This window comes from Mytilus trossulus, unplaced genomic scaffold, assembly GCF_036588685.1.
Source record: "Mytilus trossulus isolate FHL-02 unplaced genomic scaffold, PNRI_Mtr1.1.1.hap1 h1tg000358c__unscaffolded, whole genome shotgun sequence".
Lineage (NCBI taxonomy): Eukaryota > Metazoa > Mollusca > Bivalvia > Mytilida > Mytilidae > Mytilus > Mytilus trossulus.
The window spans coordinates 127,619-146,847 of record NW_026963337.1 but is presented as its reverse complement, the minus strand read 5'-3'; the positions used below and the strand labels follow the sequence as shown (position 1 = coordinate 146,847).

At 31.9% G+C, this 19,229-nt stretch overlaps 1 protein-coding gene and 2 long non-coding RNA genes across 3 annotated transcripts in view; 1 reads left to right on the top strand and 2 right to left on the bottom strand.

Moving 5' to 3' along the window:
* The window catches only part of LOC134701869 (uncharacterized), a 537,736-nt gene that overhangs the window by 437,760 nt on the left and 80,747 nt on the right, over nucleotides 1-19,229 (bottom strand). The gene's annotated exons all lie outside the window — the stretch shown is intronic.
* LOC134701859 (uncharacterized) lies at nucleotides 2,145-10,210 on the top strand. Its single transcript, XR_010104233.1, has 4 exons — nucleotides 2,145-2,475; nucleotides 5,498-5,624; nucleotides 9,031-9,145; nucleotides 10,145-10,210. It is a non-coding gene; the product is annotated as an uncharacterized LOC134701859 (long non-coding RNA).
* The window catches only part of LOC134701871 (uncharacterized), a 48,856-nt gene continuing 41,018 nt past the window's right edge, over nucleotides 11,392-19,229 (bottom strand). The window contains exons 16-17 of the mRNA XM_063562983.1: nucleotides 14,768-14,795; nucleotides 11,392-13,246 (exon numbers count right to left, since the gene is read on the bottom strand). Coding sequence (XP_063419053.1) covers nucleotides 12,873-13,246; nucleotides 14,768-14,795 — 402 coding nt within the window. The 3' untranslated portion in view covers nucleotides 11,392-12,872. The remainder of the gene's footprint in view (nucleotides 13,247-14,767; nucleotides 14,796-19,229) is intronic.

Genomic DNA, 19,229 nt, shown 5'->3' with positions numbered 1-19,229 from the left:
AGATCTCCCTTAAATCAGAAGAGGAACAAGCTATTTCACTAATGACATGAAATCCCTAAAATCAGAGGAGGAACTAGCTATTCCCCTAATGACATGAACTCCATATTTTTTATTAAAGAGGCTTGCTGCAATTAATCTATTGAACATGATTTAGTTGAAGTTATTACTTAAAACATACAAGATGCCATCATTTTTTGTTATCGTTAAGAAATCTGTGTTAAGGAGGACCACGGATTTGGTCTAATTGTCTAAGTCACAATCTAATTCATTTTCTTTGACAGTGACATCAACGTATGTGACTTTTCACCAAATGTTTGCTTGCCAAGAAAAAACATTACAGGTTTGAAATTCACTAGTGGACCAGAATATTCTTACCCTTCATGTGATCACCCGTTTTTGATCGGGTTGATGTTTCTAATGTCTTAGCTTTTCTGTGTGGAGTTGTATGTACTGATGTTTGATTTTTTTCTTTCATAGCCATTGCATCATCTGCTTTTCTTTAAGATACCTTTTAAATGCCCTTCTGTATCTTTGATCAGCAACTTTTTCAGTTTAAAATATTTTTGATGCTTTTGGAATGTCCTTTATAGATATTGTTTTAAAATTACTTAATTTCATTTGAGGTGACTTATAGGTCCATTGAGCCGGGTGTATTAATATTGATCATATATTGTATATTTATAATCTGTACATATTTACACATGTCACTATAATAAATAATTTACTTACTTACTAACTTACTTACTTACTTATATATAAAAAAAAAACTGTATACAGGCTCCTGACTTGGGACAGGCATACACATACAGCATATGGCGGGGTTTAACATGTTACATGTATACAGGAAAAATTGCAACATATGTTTATCATATGTTTTTAAAACATATGAAAAACATATGAAAATCATATGTTTTTCATATGTTTAGGACAAACATATGATAAACATATGTTTACAATCATATGTTTACATATGTTTTGAAACATATGAAAACATATGTCAGCAAACATATGTAAACATATGTTTTATGACACATGCAAACATATGTTTTATGACACATGTAAACATATGTTTAAAAAAATAATAATGAAAATTGAAGAAAATGTCAAAATTAGTATTGAAGCATAGATCATCCAACAGCAGAGCTTTCTAATTCTGAATCATGAACAGAATGTGAAATAAGTGAATGAGTTACATGTTATAATTAATAGATAATACTATGAATAAATCTATAATACTAAAATTACGAGGTCCAATTTGTCAGCCGTCATCACGTAAATACGACGAATCAAAGAATTCAACTTTATATATAACTAATATATTACAAAGGTGTATATTAAAAATTACACCACTCCAGGCCCTTTTGTTTTCCACGTAATTAATATTGCCAATAATTAAGAAGTTCCGGAGTTGAGTCCGATACCGATACAAATAGTATATTCACCTGTTACAGTTACCTATTACCTTATCTGTACGTTCCGCATCTGACAGGCGCACCACTAAACGGTGTATTCAGGAGTATTATGCTATATACACGGGTGATAATCACAGGGTTGACACTACTAAATTGTCAAATTGTAGTATTTTAATCAGTAAGACTTTCGAAGATAACAATACGAATACTAAAAATCTGGACTAAAAATAAGGCGTATAGGTACAGTTTTCAGTTTGTTAGCGGGCATGACGTAAAACAACGAATCAAAGAATTCAACTTTATTTATAAAAAATATAGGACATTGCTGTTGATGAAAAAATACTTCATTCCAGGACCTTTTGTTTTCCAAATAATTAATATTACCAATAATTGATAAGTTTCAGTTCGACGGGTTCAAACAAAGATTTGAAAGCAGAGAAACTGACTGTGTATCTTATAATCGGCATGACTTTATCAGATGACAATACTTATACTAAAATAAGGCTTGCGCATAGTTATATACTTTAATTCAGTCACGGACCCGCGATATCACGGGTGTGTTCTAGTATTCTTTATATAATTTATAGTTTGTTCTTTTAATTTTCTTTATTGATTACCCCATTATTATCTCTCTGTTCTTTATTATTTATTCTGCATTTTTTTCTTATTCCCTTTTCTTAAATCCCTAATTTTGATTCCAGACCCTCGTATTACGTACTTGGCACGTAGAATTCTAAAACCGGGAAAACTCGGAAATATTTTCACCGTTATCGTTTTGTGCACTATGACACGCAAAACCATGGACGCTCACGCGATCAGCCTCAGCATTCTACAGCTGTTTAGTTAAGTTTTAAGAATGGACAGAGATAGATTCTACTTCTTCTACTACTTCTAAACAGATAAATTGAATTGGGTGACTTGTCCATTAACTAGAAGAAACCGGGGAACGAAACATAGAAATGAAAGTACAGAGAAAGTCAACGCAACGAAAGTTCGAAATGTCGAAAGTGGTTTTGTTTTCATGGATCACGTACATTTATGTACCTCAAAAAGGAAACGAATGGTAAATATAATTATGCACTTTTTTTTTATTATAATTGGACAAAAGTAGGAAGATGTGTGTGCAAATTTTTCATAAAAAATAATTTGACTTGATTGTAAACTCTTGAACGATATTGTAATGTATATATATCCGATAGTAATCAGTAATTGCATTTATTAATCATCTGTTTCATTTATATCTATCATAAGGTTATTTTTAAATACATCCCAAATAACCATATTTGTAAACTCTGTAGAGATAAGTTAAATTAAAATAAAGGGGGGGGGGGGGCATCAATACAGTGAATGAATGGATAGATGTCAGTGAGGTTCTATTACTGATAATAGTTGATCCCATTCTTTTCATATAATTTAGATTTATAAAATGTATACTGGCTTTTCATACATTACATACAATGTAGCCAAAGATATTTAATGTTAATGTAATTTTTTCCCAAATTTTAATTATGATCAAACCATGCAAACTGAGACCACATTTTGTATGAAAACACTGTTATCAATTGGTTCCAAGACAAGAATCACATTCTAGCATAATCGAGAAAATCATGATTATTTACATTTGATAGACAATAGACAATATTTTATTGGCACAAACGCATTTACAATAAATGGTAATGACCGAATTGAAGCTCAAATTAATATGAGTGCATGAAACTGAAAGTTCTACTTTTACATTGATTAACATGTACTTAAATGTACATGAAAATATATAAAAAAAAAAGGATGTGTTTGACATGGTTGTCAATAATCATATTTGATTTTTGGTGTATAAACGCCACTTTTCAAAAACGCATTTAACCAATTTTAAGGCGGCCAGTTTTTATTGGTGGAGGAAGCTGGAGAAAAACCACCAACTTTCAATGGGAAAACTGACAATCGGAATCCTAGTCAATTAAGATTGGAGTCAAGTGCACCTGTACTAGTCTGTACTAGTAGGGTTCTTACTCACAACCTCAGTGTTGACTAACTAGTGATTTAATACAGTAGTAACTACATAGACCACTCAGCCACCGAGGCCTGCCAACAATTATAAGTTAAAATACAAGTACAAATGTAGTCCAAATAATTATGAAATCTTGAAAGCTATTATACTTAATTTTATATATATATTTACATCTATGTCACAGAATGGCGTCAATGCAAAAATTAAAAATTGCCTTTCTAGACGTCAAAATAATTTGAACTACATGTTCATTTGTATCTTAAAGGTTGACTTCAACAATAAGCAAAGTTCATAATGCAAACATGGCAACGTCAGCTTTAAAAGACGCAAAATGTAATGTTGTAAACAATGGTAAATGACAAATGTGAAATAATTCAAATGAAGGAACTTACAGACTGATAATGATTTATAAACAAAACAAGGAACAAATAAACAAATATGATATATACTAGTAAAGCAACAAACTACAACATGAACTGCTAAATAACAGTCTTCTGACTTGGGACAGAAACATACAGCATGTACAGGATGTGATGGAGTCAAACTAGTTAGTAGGTGCCAAATTAACCCCCCTCCTAACCTGAAATAGTGGTCTGAAAAGGGCTTAACACATTTGCCATCAGATATACATGTATGTACAAAAAAAACCAACATCTACATGTAACAAAAACATAGACCAGGCAGGGTATTTATACATCACCACAACACATATAACCTCTTTAGTCTAGATTTGAGAGTTACCTCTTAGTTACTGATAGCTAGTTCAAAGCTAATAACAAGGTATTTACCACCAAACCTTGCCTGGTTAAGGTTTATTCCAGTTACTAGTACATGTAGTAACTACAGTATACAAAATACATGTAGGTCAGGTTTTGGTGTACAATGTATGCAATAATTATTGTATTGATTGTAACTGAAGTATGTTATTAGAGCTTTTCTAAATAACTTCAAAGCTTTTGCTTAGACATTTATCAGTATATCATACATTGTATGCTTTTAAAATCACAATGTATTTTTTAAAGTTATTGTAAGACATAAATGATCATGATGACCAGAGCATGCTTTCCAGTAATTATTAAACTGTCTCATATATAAAACATGTAATTCATTTGTAATACATTGTTGTACATTAATACATGTCTGTAATAACCATGATAGCTAGGCCTTACATATGATAACAGCTAAGTTTAATCCCTTGAAATCCCTTGTCTCATTGACAAAAGAAGTTACCATGGTTGATTGAATATGTATTCCTTTAATTTGAAAATTAGTTATAAAAGCTGTGTATTTAGTTACTGCACATACATGACATACGTAACATAGTTTCAAAAATTCCCTTATGCCTTCCAAAACCACAAATATATGTTACTCCTAAAGAAAATTTTAGAAACGAAGAGTAGACAACTCATGAAATTATCTGGCATAACAACATGCATGTTATTTTCACTAATAACTTATTTAATATAAAAAAGAAGTGGTATGATTGCCAATGAGACAACTGTCCATAAGAGACGAAAATTACACAGAAATTAACAACTATACTACTATAGGGCACCGTACAACCTTTAACAATGAGAAAATCCCATACTGCATAGTCAGCTATAAAAAGTCCCTAAATGACAATGTAAAACAATTCAAACGAGAAAACTTAGGGTCTTATTTATGTAAAAAAAATGAACAAAAAACAAATATGTAAAACATTAAAAAATGACAACCACTGAATAACAGGCTCCTGAATTAAGTTATCCCCTTGACCGCATGTACATTTGTACTGTTAACTGATGAACAAGATTGGCATTAACTTATTTAGTCAGAGATCAAATTTAACCACTTTGATACACCATTGAATTCATACAACAGGCATATGGATTTAATAAGATGGATTAGAACATTCAAATGATTTAATACTTTTATATATAGTATATAACTAGTATTATTTTTTTTCAGGGCAAGTCTAGATCTGTTGGTCTTGTTTTAAAATATCAAAATAAGCCAATTTTGCCATACAACATGTATAAAAATATTTAAGGCAATTTGTCAGATATTTTAATTTCATTTCATTTTACATTATTTCTTTTAGCATTTTCTATGGAAGTACATGTACTTCAAAAAGAAGACGAAGCTAAGCAACAGAATGCAATTCTCTGAGGCATTGATTTACATGATGTGCATATATAGAGCAGCTGGCAATTATTTTATGATGAGAGGTATGTACATGTAATAAAAAGAATAACTTTGTTTGAATATTTTGTTTTTGTCAGACTATCTACATGTTACACCTTTTGATTTTGTGTAAGCAGTGAAAAAATATTTTTTTCTACTGGACCATTTTATTGAAAATAGCATTGGAAGCTCTATATACACTATATTGCTTGTTCTTTTTATACGAACACACACAATTTTTGGGGATTGTATAATGGAAAGGTGTTGTCGTTGTCTGCTGCGTCCGAAGACACATTGGTTTCCGAACAATAACTTAGGTTTAAGTGCATTAATCTTTATGAATTTTGTTTAGAAGGTCCAATACCTCAAAAAAAGGTTGGGATGGCCCCCCCTTTTCTGGGAAAATTGTGGATGGTTATATAGGGAATTACTGAAGCATGTCCAGATCGGCTCCCCTCTTTAAGTTCTTAGGCAGTCAGTGGGCCCCCACTTATGATAATTTCTGGATCCGCCACCGAGTATATGGATCTCTCTGAAATAAGGTTCCATACTACAAAAAAAAGGATCGGATTGAGTTTAAGGGTTATTGCTCCGAGGGGGATTTCAATAAATTGAGGGGGGGATAGTTCGTTTCATGCAATAATGTTCAGCAAAGGAAGATCTTAAATGGTCAACATAACCAAAATTTTCAATGGACCCCTTAGGGAGTTGCTGCCCTTTATAGTAAATTTTTAACAACTTTCTCGTAAATTTTGAAATCTTTTCCTCTTTTGTGTTTTGAGCAAGAAATAAAGAAGATATTAAAGAGAAACTTAACAGGCTATTAAATTGATAAGCAATACAAGATCAATAAAATATGTATACAGGAGTTTTGCCTCTTGGAAATAGATATTGTAAGGAAAATTGCATCTCACACATGTCTACTTTTCTTGTACATGTAGATTATTTTCATGATTTTTAAAATTTATGAAAAATGTTAAAAAAAGAACATACTTATTTGTTGTGGTTATTACTTTTTGACAGCAAGTTTTATATATCCATCAATTGGTGAGGTACATTGAAACACTGTTCTTTTATTAAATGCATGAAGTATACAGATGGTAACACAAATGACAACATGTTATGTTCATGAGTTTAATATTTATAGATAAATGTTGTATTTCAACAATTTTGCCTATGAAACAGCAAATCAAGATGTAATAAACCGGAGTTAATGCCGAAATTGATTTTTTTTTAATTTAGGCAGAAGAATAGTTTATTATCATGATTACATGATATATGCTGTACATATATTTGTTGTTTGTTTATAAATTGTTTCTATTTTTAGCTCACCTGGCCCAAAGGGCCAAGTGAGCTTTTCTCATCACTTTGCGTCCGTCATCCGTATACTTTTACAAAAATCTTCTCTTCTGAAACTACTGGGCCAAATTAAACCAAACTTAGCCACAATCATCATTGTGGTATCTAGTTTTAAAAATTTTGTCCGGTGACCCGCCAAAATAATCAAGATGGCCACCATGGTTAATTGACCCCTTAAGGGGTTATTGCCCTTAATAGTAATTTTTTACCAATTTTCATAAATTTTTGTTATCTTTTACAAAAATCTTCTTCTCTGAAACTACTAGACCAAATTTAACAAAACTTAGCCAAAATCATAATTAGGGTATATAGTTCAAAAATTATGTGCGATGACCCGGCCAACCAACCAAGATGGCTGACATGGGTAAAAATAAAACATAGGGGTAAAATGTATATTTTGGCTAATAACTCTGAAACCAAAGTATTTAGAGCAAATCTGACAAGGGGTAAACATTTTTATTTAGTCAAGATCTATCTGCCCTGAAATTTTCAGATGAATCAGACCATGGGTTGTTTGTTGCTGCCCCTGAATTGGTAATTTTAAGGACATTTTGTCCGTTTTCGGTTATTATCTTAAAAATTATAATAGATAAAGCTAAACTGTAAACAGCAATAATGTTCAGCAAAGTAAGATCTACAAATAAGTCAACATGATCAAAATGGTTAGTTGACCCCTTAAGGTGTTATTGCCCTTAATAGTAATTTTTTACCAATTTTCATAAATTTTTGTTATCTTTTACAAAAATCTTCTTCTCTGAAACTACTAGACCAAATTTAACAAAACTTAGCCAAAATCATAATTAGGGTATATAGTTCAAAAATTATGTGCGATGACCCCGCCAACCAACCAAGATGGCCGACATGGCTAAAAATAGAAGATAGGGGTAAAATGTAGATTTTGGCTTATAACTCTGAAACCAAAGCATTTAGAGCAAATCTGACATGGGGGTTTAATTGTTTATTAAAGTCTAGATCTATCTGCCCTGAAATTTTCAGATGATTCAGACAATGGGTTGTTGGGTTGCTGCCCCTGATTTGGTAATTTTAAGGAAATTTTGTGCTTTCGGTTATTATCTTGATAACTATTATAGACAATATAGACAATACTTTTTTTAATAAATTATTGATAGAGATAAACTTTAAAGCAATTATGTTTAGTAAAGTAAGATCTACAAATAAATAAACATGATCAAAATGGTCAGTTGACCCATTAAGCCAAGTTAAGGAGTTATTGCCCTTAATAGTAAATTTTTACAAATTTTTTAATTTTTGTTATCTTTTACAAAATTTTTCTCCTGAAACCATCGTACCAAATTTAACGAAACTTAGCCAAAATCATAATAAGGGTATCTAGTTTAAAAATTGTGTGCGGTGACCCAGCCAACCAACAAAGATGGCCACCATGGCTAAAAATAGAACACAGGGGTAAAATGTTGATTTTGGCTTTTAACTCTGAAATCAAAGCCTTTAAAGCAAATCTTACAAGTGGTTAACTTGTTAATCTAGTAAATATCTATCTGCCCTGGAATTTTCAGATGAATTGGACAACTGGTTGTTGGGTTGCTGCCCCCCAAATGGTAATTTTTAAAGAAATTTAGCCCTTTTGGTTATTATATTGAATACTATTATAGATAGAGATAAATTGTAAACAGCAATAATGTTCAGCAAATTAAGTTCTACAAATAAGTCAACATTACCAAAATGGTCAGTTGACCCTTAAGGAGTTATTGCCCTTTGCTTTATAGTAATTTTTAACATTTTTCATTAATTTGGTAAATTTTGGTAAGTTTTTACAAAGTTTTTTCCTCTGTAACTAGAGGGCCAAGTTCATTACAGATAGAGAAAATTGTAAGTAAAAAAAAATGATCAGTAAAGTATGATCTACAAACACATCACCAAAACACAATTTTGTGATGAATCCATCTGTTTCCTTTGTTTAATATATATGCACACAAACCAAGGTGAGCGACACAGAGCCTCTAGTTTGTTTCCACTAGTAAAACTAGTAAAAAAAGTATTAATTAGTTCATACTACATGTACATCTAGTTTTTGTCTGGACTTTTGGATTAACTTAAACTTTACAATTTCAGCTTGTTACCAAATGAAAGGAAAGTGCAGTATTAGAATCACTGAGGTACATGTTACGATGTACATATGCATGTAGGTGCAGATCTAGATGTCCTGTAAAAAAAACCTGGTATTAAAGTAAGTTCATATGTAGAATTGTATTTGATTTAAATAATTTAATGTTATCTATTCAAAACTTTTTCAAGTGTAATTGTACATGTATACAGTTGTTAATTTTTCTGTCTTTCTGATGTCAAGTACATGTATGCATCGAGGAATCCTTACCAGTCTCATCTGCTTCTGCTGCCCACGCACGAGAAATGAGAAGCCCAAACAATTATAGCATTTGCATCACAGACCGTATATTATGAATTGTACATTTTACATATGTGATCAAAAGCTGTTCTCGTCTTCAATGTACATTATATATTTGCCACTGTACATTAAAATAAACAAGAAAAATTAATTTAATAATTTTCTTTTAACCGTAGAGCATTTTTAAAGAACTAGAATATTGATATAAGGAGATGGGACTCAATTTGACAACTATCAATTAAAAAACTAAAGAACAAAGATTAAACATTTACTGGTCACTCACTGTTAGGCAATGAACAATAATCAAAATCCATACCATAAAGTAACCTTCAACTTGTTTAAAGATGCAAAATGAGAACAATTTAAAAATTAAAACTATATATTGTATGGCAGACATTGGTTAATATGTTTATGGAATGATTGTAACATGTTTATATTTGTCTTGCACTTACAATTCTTGCCAGATTTTTATAAAACTTATACTATACTTTAATATCAGCAATATCTTAGTCAAGTTCACTACTTTTGACAGATTGACTATTTTCAAAAGAGTTATGCCCATCGAAAATATTAAATAAAGGAAAATGGCCTTGTAAGCGCTCTCATCTGTTCAATTTTTATAAAACACATAGTATACTGTAAGTAATGCCCTTGAAGGTCTGTTTAAAATATTTCGTATACAAGAAAAAGAACATTTTTTCAAAGCACACTTTTTTATTTATAATTTTATTCAAGTGCCTTTTTTAATTATTGTCCCTTGGTAGATGCAACATGTGCAACTCAGTGGAAATTGAAACTCTATTCTGTTATTTTTATTTTCAGGAACTGAAAAGTAAAGAAACAGAACCAAAGAACATTCCTTTTAAATTAATACAATATTGAACTCAAGAGTCAATCTAGTTGTCTTTCTTAAATATAGATATAAGAAGATGTGGTATTAGGGCCAATGAAACAACTCGCCATCCAGGTCATAATTTGTAAAAGTAAACCATTACAGGTCAAAGTACGGTTTTCAAAACAGCTCACACGAAACAGCAAGCCCTTATAATATAGACAATAAAAATTTGGTATGTCATAGAGATGAAAAAAGAATATAGACAATATAATTAGGATTTGTCAAAGAGGCAAACATAGAATGGATGATGTCAAAGAGACAAAACTATGAAAATAGAATATAAAAATAGAAATGGGGTATGTCAAAGAGACAAACAAATGAAAATAGAACATAGACAATAGAAATGGGGTATGCCTAAGAGACAAAAATATGAAAATAGAAGAGACAACAACTTAATAAAAAAAAAGTTTTACTAGATATACAATACAAATTATGGAGCACTGACTGTGATAATTATTTTTCTGCATAAAGGAATGCTAATGTATACAGTTGCTTTTTATTTGTTAGAGGTTTTGATTTTGGCCTGTTTTGGCATGTATTTTCTGTGGAATTAAGTATTTGGGGTATATTGAAGTATTTACCCTCAAAATGAGTTCCTGACGGAATAAAAAAGATGATGAAGAAAAACATCAACAACATTCAATACCATTAAAAACAAACCAAACAAAAATACATATACAGAACATGAAAAAATAAATGCATTTGAAAAATAAAAAAAAAACATAAAAAAAATATATATTTAGGACCAATATAAAAACATATGAAAACATATGTTTGGGCCGAACATATGAAAACATATGTTTAGGACAAACATATGAAAACATATGTTAAGGTCTGGGATGAAAACATATGAAAAACATATGTTTATCAAAAACATATGAAAAACATATGTTTTTCATATGATTCTATAAACATATGTTTTTCATATGTTTAACATATGTTTTTCATATGATCAAAAACATATGTTTTCATGTCGGGCCTAAACATATGTTTACATATGTTTTCAAACATATGAAAAACATATGTAAAACATATGAAAACATATGTCGCAATTTTTCCTATGTAGCAGGTGAAAGTATCCTCAAGCAAATGTGGGTTTGTTATTAAAATACAGGTGCATCAATGATATTGTATTAAAAGAAAAAAGCTGTTAAAATGTACAGTTTTAATACATTTATAATACAGAGTAACTATACATGATAAAACATAATGATAATCACACAATAAAAACACAGCTTGTTTATATGTTAAAATTATGGTGAACATATATATACAAATTTCATTATTAATACTATGTGTACTTATAGATGGTGTCCTATATAAAGGGAGACAACCTTTTAGATAGGCACTTCTGCAATTAAAAAAATAAAAAAGGAGATCGACCATGTTGCACCCTAATGGGAAGTGAAGGTCAGTAAAAACCACCTTTTTAGTAGTTATTTGCTTGATCATAAATCAGTTTGAATTGTTTCACATTTTTTCATGTAGGGCTTTATTAGCTAACAATAAATCGATTTTGCTTTTTGATGAATGCGGTACATTCTGCTTTAATTGCTTGAATTCACATGATTTTACCATTTGGTGGATAGTTTTCTCATTGAATCACACACTATCTCCTTATTTTTCATTCTGATCAGTGATTACTACAAAAAACAGGTCTCTATTTGTTGAAATATAGAAATATACGGCCTAGTCTGGCTTGCTCCTGCTGAAATGCATGTACACCATATCCCTTCTCTTTGAATATTGAGGTCATTAGCAAGTTCTTGAGTAAATACTCCTTGCTTCAGTAAGAGGAAACTTTTACTAAAGTTGGCTATTATTGCTGATGCAAAAGGCAAACTAAGAAGTAACATAACCTGTTTCTAGTTGTAATTACAAACTTTATATTAAAGACAAAAGATTTGAACAAACAGTCCTGAAATTAATGAAATGTTTCCAGAATGAGAAAAAGCAATCATGTCCATGTTCATGTTTATATATGCAAACTATTTAACAAAATGAACAGTATCTGCATTATTATACTACATTATCATATGAGGGAACATACACTTAAAGAATACATACATTTTCCAGCAGTATGGTTTATTGCATGAATACTGTTTAGAGTATTGTTTTATATTGCACGAGCTTGCCACTATTCCAGAATTTTACGAATCAATTATGAAAATGGTTTTCTCCATTGATTATACAGAAACATCAAAATTTAGTTATTTTCAAACATTCAAGTAACATAACACTGGAACAGTAAACATGAGTTAATTCTGTCTTTACTGATCAAACCAATTCCAAAAGAAAAAAATAATTTCATTACAATGTCCAAAGAATCTTATTAAATCCGCTTTCAATTGTGAAATCTAAATAACAATACAGTACGGAAAACAAATATATGAAAATAAATGATAAAGAACATTGTATGAAAGCTTTCTGTCAGACAGTCTCTTAGCATTGTTGTATCAGATGGAAGAACAACAGACAGGCAAAGACTATACCTATGTCCCCTGCTGCACGCAGAAAATATGGAACAAGTAAAATGCAAAAGTGAAGGTATTTTAGAAACAATAAGACCGGATTGCATTTTATAGTTTTCTCCTTAGCTGCAGTCTTCTTTTTCTCCTGCATTAGTATTGTAACTGTACTCTGTGGTATCCACTTTCAAGCTATTGAACATTTGTTTAATTTCTTTGATATTGCACCTTTATCTCTCACTTTTTCTGATTCCCGAAGGGTATTAGGATCAACATTTGATAAAACTTCCTGTAAACAAAGAGCTCCTCTCCCAATGTTAACTAAAGCCTGTACCAGTACTTGTATTGTAGGTTTCACTGTTTTGTCTTCTCTCCATGCGAATAATACTTCTCTATTCTGAGCTGCTAAATCTCTGGGATTATTATTCTGAATATTTTCCAAGATTCCAATTGACAACCCAATAGCAGCGCCAAGTTGAAAATATACTTGACCAATTTGGGGTGCTAGTTTATCTAGTATCTCATCCGTCGGTATACAATCTAGATATTCCAAAGGAATGTCTGAAATTTTAATACGAATTAATGTATATTATTTTTTAAATATCGCATGTTCAATAATATAGATTTAGTTTTGTGTGTAAAGTTATCAGGCCTTTATCTGCAAAACTAATGTAATAAATAATGCATAATAAAAAAAGTTTTTCTTGTATTTAAACACACCTATAACATAGTTGCAGGATCCATCAAATGAATGACTGAATAATGTATGGATGTTTTTATTTAAGAATTGAATGCTTCTTTTTGTAAATTTATTGGGTGGTAAAAGCGTTGACCGAAGTACATTTTGTATGAAGCGCGGAAGCGCTTCATTCTAAAAATGTACGCACGGTCAACGCTTTTACAACCCTATAAAGTTTCAAAAAGAAGTATTCAATACTTATAATTACATTTTTTTAGCTAAAATCATGAAAACACGATTTTTATTCAGTTTTATTTAATTCACCTGTGCACTTTTTTGTGGGACCTCGTGTCATCATGCATGATAAATGTTATTGTCTGATGCAATTGTTTACGGAATAACATGTTAGCCAATCAGAATAACGTATTATAATGAAACTTACATCTAATGTAATTATTAGGCGATCCTGATACCCTTAAATGAGTAATAAGACCAGCAAAATCTTATAATATGCTTAATCTGACTTATATACTGTAACAGTCAACATGTACTTGAGTGTTGTGAAAAATTGCATCCCATTTCACCTTTCACATCAAGTTGAACGTGAAGTATTCGTGACTTATGCATTTTAATTTAACCATGCACATTGACTGAATTACAAATTGAAACAACTCACGTATCTCAATATAAACGTAAGTATTGTAACTGTCAAGTTGAATAAAATGTTTACTGTTATTGCATTATTGACATTAAACAAATGCAAACAAATTGATAAAAAGAGTTGATAGGGGTAATAACACCAAAATGGTCTCTTCGACTTTTCTTTCAATTCAGCAGGAGATAGATAATAATTGATATGTTGATCTCTTCTTCTCTATCAGATTTGTTCTAACTAATTTAAGGTATTAGCCAAAAACTCAAATTATCCATGTTCTCTTTCTAACGACAAGAGATATGATATATTGATATTTTTTAACGTCTTGTTGTATGCTGTGATGTTATCATGTTAAACTATTGTTTCAAATTATGACAAAGATTGGTAACTATTAAAACGTTTAAACCCGCTTCTTTTGTTTGCACCTGTCCTTAGAATGAAAGCTGATGTTCAGTAGTTGTCGTGTGTTGATTTGGTTCATAAGTGTTTATCGATGCTCGTTTTTTACAGGGATTAGACTGTTGGTGTTTCCGTTTGAATGGTTTAAAACTTGTCAATTTTGAAACCTTTTATAGCTTGCTGTTCGATGTGAGCCAATGCTCCGTGTTAAAGATTGTACTTTGACCTATAATGGTTTACTTTTACAAACTTGTGTCTTGGATGGAGAGTTGTCTCATTGGCACTTATACCACATTTTCTGATCTCTATATATGCCAAAGTTTATTACTAATTCAACATCAATACATACCTGTCTCTGCTCTTCTTTCTCTTTTAACCTACAACAAATAAATATTATGACAACACATACACCATGAAAAAAGTAAATTAACAAAAAATTATGAACTCCGATGAATTTAAAATCGGAAAGTCCCTGATCGAATGGCAAAATAAAAAAGCTCAAACACATCAAACAAATGATTTGGTACAGGCATACCAAGCCACACATATCATCTACATATCAAAGCAACATATACACTATATACATACCTAGACAACACTTACATCATCTACATACCTAGACAACACATGTATACACCATCTACATACCAAGACAACACATACATCTTTTACATACGAAGACAACACATACACCATGTACATACCAAGACAGTACATACATCATCTAAATACCAAGAAAACAAATACAACATATTCATACCAAGACAACACATACATCATCTACATACCAGACGACACATACAACATATACCTACCAAGACAACACATATTAATCTACATACCAGACGACACATACAACACATACCTACCAAGACAACACATACATCATATACATACCAAGACAACTCATACATCATCTTTATACAAAGACAACACATACAACATCTACATACCAAACAAATATATACATCATATAAATACCAAGACAATATTTACATTATATACATACCAAGGAAACATATTCACTATCTACATACCAAGACAACACATACATCATCTAAATACCAAGACAACACATACATCATCTAAATACCAAGACAACACATACAACATATACATACCAAGACAACACATACAACATGTACATACCAAGACAACACATAAAACATCTACATACCAAGAAAACAAATACACAATCTACATACCAAGACGAAACATACACCATCTCCATTCAAAGACGCCACATACACAAACTACTAGTACATACCAAGACGACAAATATGTGTGTAAACCATATAAATACCAAGACAACACATACACCATTTATATACAAATATTACACATACACATTCTACTTACAAAGACAATACATACACCATCAATATACCAGACGACAAATACACCATCTACATATCAAGTCAACACATACACCATGTACATACCAAACAAATATATACATCATCTAAATACCAAGATAACATTTACATTATATACATACAAAGACAACACATACACCATCTACATACCAAGACAATATATATACTATCTATATACCAAGACGACATTAACATTATCTACATACTAAGACGTCAAATACGCCATGGACATACGAAGACGACGCATATACATAACAAGACGACACATACACCATGTACATACCAAGACAACACATACACCATGTACATACCAAGACAACACATACACCATGTACATACCAAGACAACACATACACCACGTACATTCCAAGACAACACATACACCATGTACATATCAAGACAACACATACACCATGTACACACATACACCACGTACATACCAAGACAACACATACACCATGTACATACCAAGACAACACATACATCATCACATACCAAGACAAGACATACATCATCTACCTACCAAGGCAACACATACATCATATACATACCAAGACAAGACATACATCATATACATACTAAGACAACACATACACCATGTACATACCAAGACAACACATACACCACATACATACCAAGACAACACATACACCACGTACATACCAAGACGACACATACATCATCTCTATACCAAGACGACACATACGTTTGTACACCATCTACAAACCAAAACGACACATCACCCATACACCATCTTTATATACCAAGAGCAGTAACAACAAAATCATTGACTATATTTTGTTATCATCTTCTGTCAAGTGTTTGAAAATGAGATCAGAATATAGTTTTAAAAATGCATTCAATTTACAGATGAACTCGTTATATTTATTAAATTTGTAATGGGAGTATATTCATATACAGTGAAACCTGTCCAAACCGAACACCCACGGGACTTTGTGTTTAGTTCGGTTTTCACAGGTGTTTGGATTATAGACATGATAGAGGTAAACGGAAGTCGAAATCAAAATAATTTTGACAATTACAGACAGGGGATTGAAGGTGACACAACAGACAGCAATTTATTTTTGTGTTGATTTATATGTAAATGTAAAAAAATAGAAGAAGTAATTGTAACAGGATGCTGTTACGAAGTCTCCCAAACAAAGCTCCGATAACTCCCCATTCATATGGTCCCATGTTCATTTGATTTGATTTTTTGTCCCATACAAGAATATATATGGCTTACGAGTAGGGATCTCCACCATTTACAAGTATTCAAACAGGAGGGGGTGGTGGTGACCCCCAGGGACTTTACCTACATTTCATTTGATTTGTTTTATTGTCCCCTACAAGATAATATATGGTTTAGGGGTGGGGATCTGTACCGTTTACAAGATATAAGTACATTCTCAAATTGAACGGGGTGGGGGTGACCCCCAGGAACTTCCATCTAATTTCATGTGATTTGTTTTATTGTCCCATACAAGAATATATATGGTTTAGGGTTGGGGATCTGGACCGTTTTCAAGTTTTCAAACAGGAGGGGTTGGGATGACCCCCTAGGGACTTCCCTTTTATTTCATTTGATTTGTTTTATTGTCCCCTACAAGTATATATATGGTTTAGGGGTGGGGATCTGGACTGTTTACAAGATAATAGTACATTCTATAATTGAACGGGGTAGGGGTGACCCCCAGGAACTTCCATCTAATTACATGTGATTTGTATCATTGTCCCCTACAAGAATATATATGGTTTAGGGGTGGGGATCTGGACCGTTTACAAGTTTTCAAACAAGAGGGGTGGGTTGACCCCCTAGGGACTTCCCTTTTATTTCATTTGATTTGTTTTATTGTCCCCTACAAGAATAAATATGGTTTAGGGGAGGGGATCTGGACCGTTTAAAAGTTTTCCAACAAGAGGGGAGGGGGTGACTCCCCAGGGACTTCGCTTTTATTTCATTTAATTTGTTTTATTGTCCCCTACAAGAATATATATGGTTAAGGGGTGGGGATCTGGACCGTCTACAAGATAATAGCACATTCTCAAATTGAAGGGGGTGGGGATGACCCCCTAGGGCATCCCCCTATATTTCATGTGATTTATTTTATTGTCCTATAATCATTTCTGAAGACTGTATGTATCTATCACTGATAGTTTTCAAGTTATATTCATTTAAACAATTTTGAGAAGAAGAAGAAGAAGAAGAAGAAGAAGAAGAAGAAGAAGAAGAAGAAGGAGACTTAATAAATAGAAGAAGATAGACATATTGCTTCAATTTTGTAAATAAATCATACGTCACTCCGTCAATCACGCTCGTTGTTGTGAGATGTCCGACATGGAGAGATTTTGCTTTTTATGAATATTTTCTCATCTATAATTTACTGACTAATTCAGATTCTCAGTCGCTGTCAAATGAGGATTCCGTAGTTGAATCGAGATCGTCATTGTACACACGAGTTCTCGGACTAATCTGGTTTATTGATACTGCGCCACACGATAGAGTGAAACAACAGCTGGGGTCCAGTTTATTCTCGGACTTCATCGTTGCTGGATAGATAACGGAAGTCTTTGGGAGCATCCAAATCAAATATATAGGGCTTCTAATGGGAATACGACAATCGAAAGCCATTGACTTTGTTGTGTTACACGACTTCTAAATCAAGTGAAAAGCTTTAAAACTACATGTATTATTTAATTTAACAGTTTAGCTACAAAATGGCAGTTACGATTTTGTGGCCATTATGAGTAACGTGCATTGAAATGATCTGAAAGTTCCTTCCTCGTCATTATCGGCCATGGGGATAGCTGACCAGTTTAACGTTTCTTTACAAAATAAAACACTTTAGACATGGACACAAACATGCTAATTAGTTTGAAATAACAACTCACCAGTTAATTAACCTCAAATACCCTCGAGGATACTCTGTTTTCCTGTGTTTGTTTTATTAAATCATGCAAATAATTAAAAATGTTTTTTAGTTTTGATTGCAATTGATCGATTTTGACAGGTAATTTTTTAAGACAAATTTCCTAACGAGCATTCAAAAAGCGTTCGGAATTCGGTGTTGACAGAGTTCGGTTTTGTCAGGTTAGATTTTTAATTGATAAGGAAATTTTTCGGGACTTTGAAAATTGTTCGGTTTAAACTGAAATTCGGTTTTATCAGGGTTCGGTTTACCCAGGTTTCACAGTACAACTTAATACAATTCTCCTTTGTGTATAAAGACAGCAATAGATTGACATAGTTAAATCTCCCTTTTAACAAATTTTACAATATTGAAAGGAATACTAAAATTCCTAAATATGATGATAATTTCTTGTTTAAAACTAAATAAGTTGTTGTTCTAAAATCTACCCCAAGTGCGAAAATGTATCGTGCAAATGAAACATAGATGAAATTGGAGGGCTACCATAACTGCATATCAATCTTAA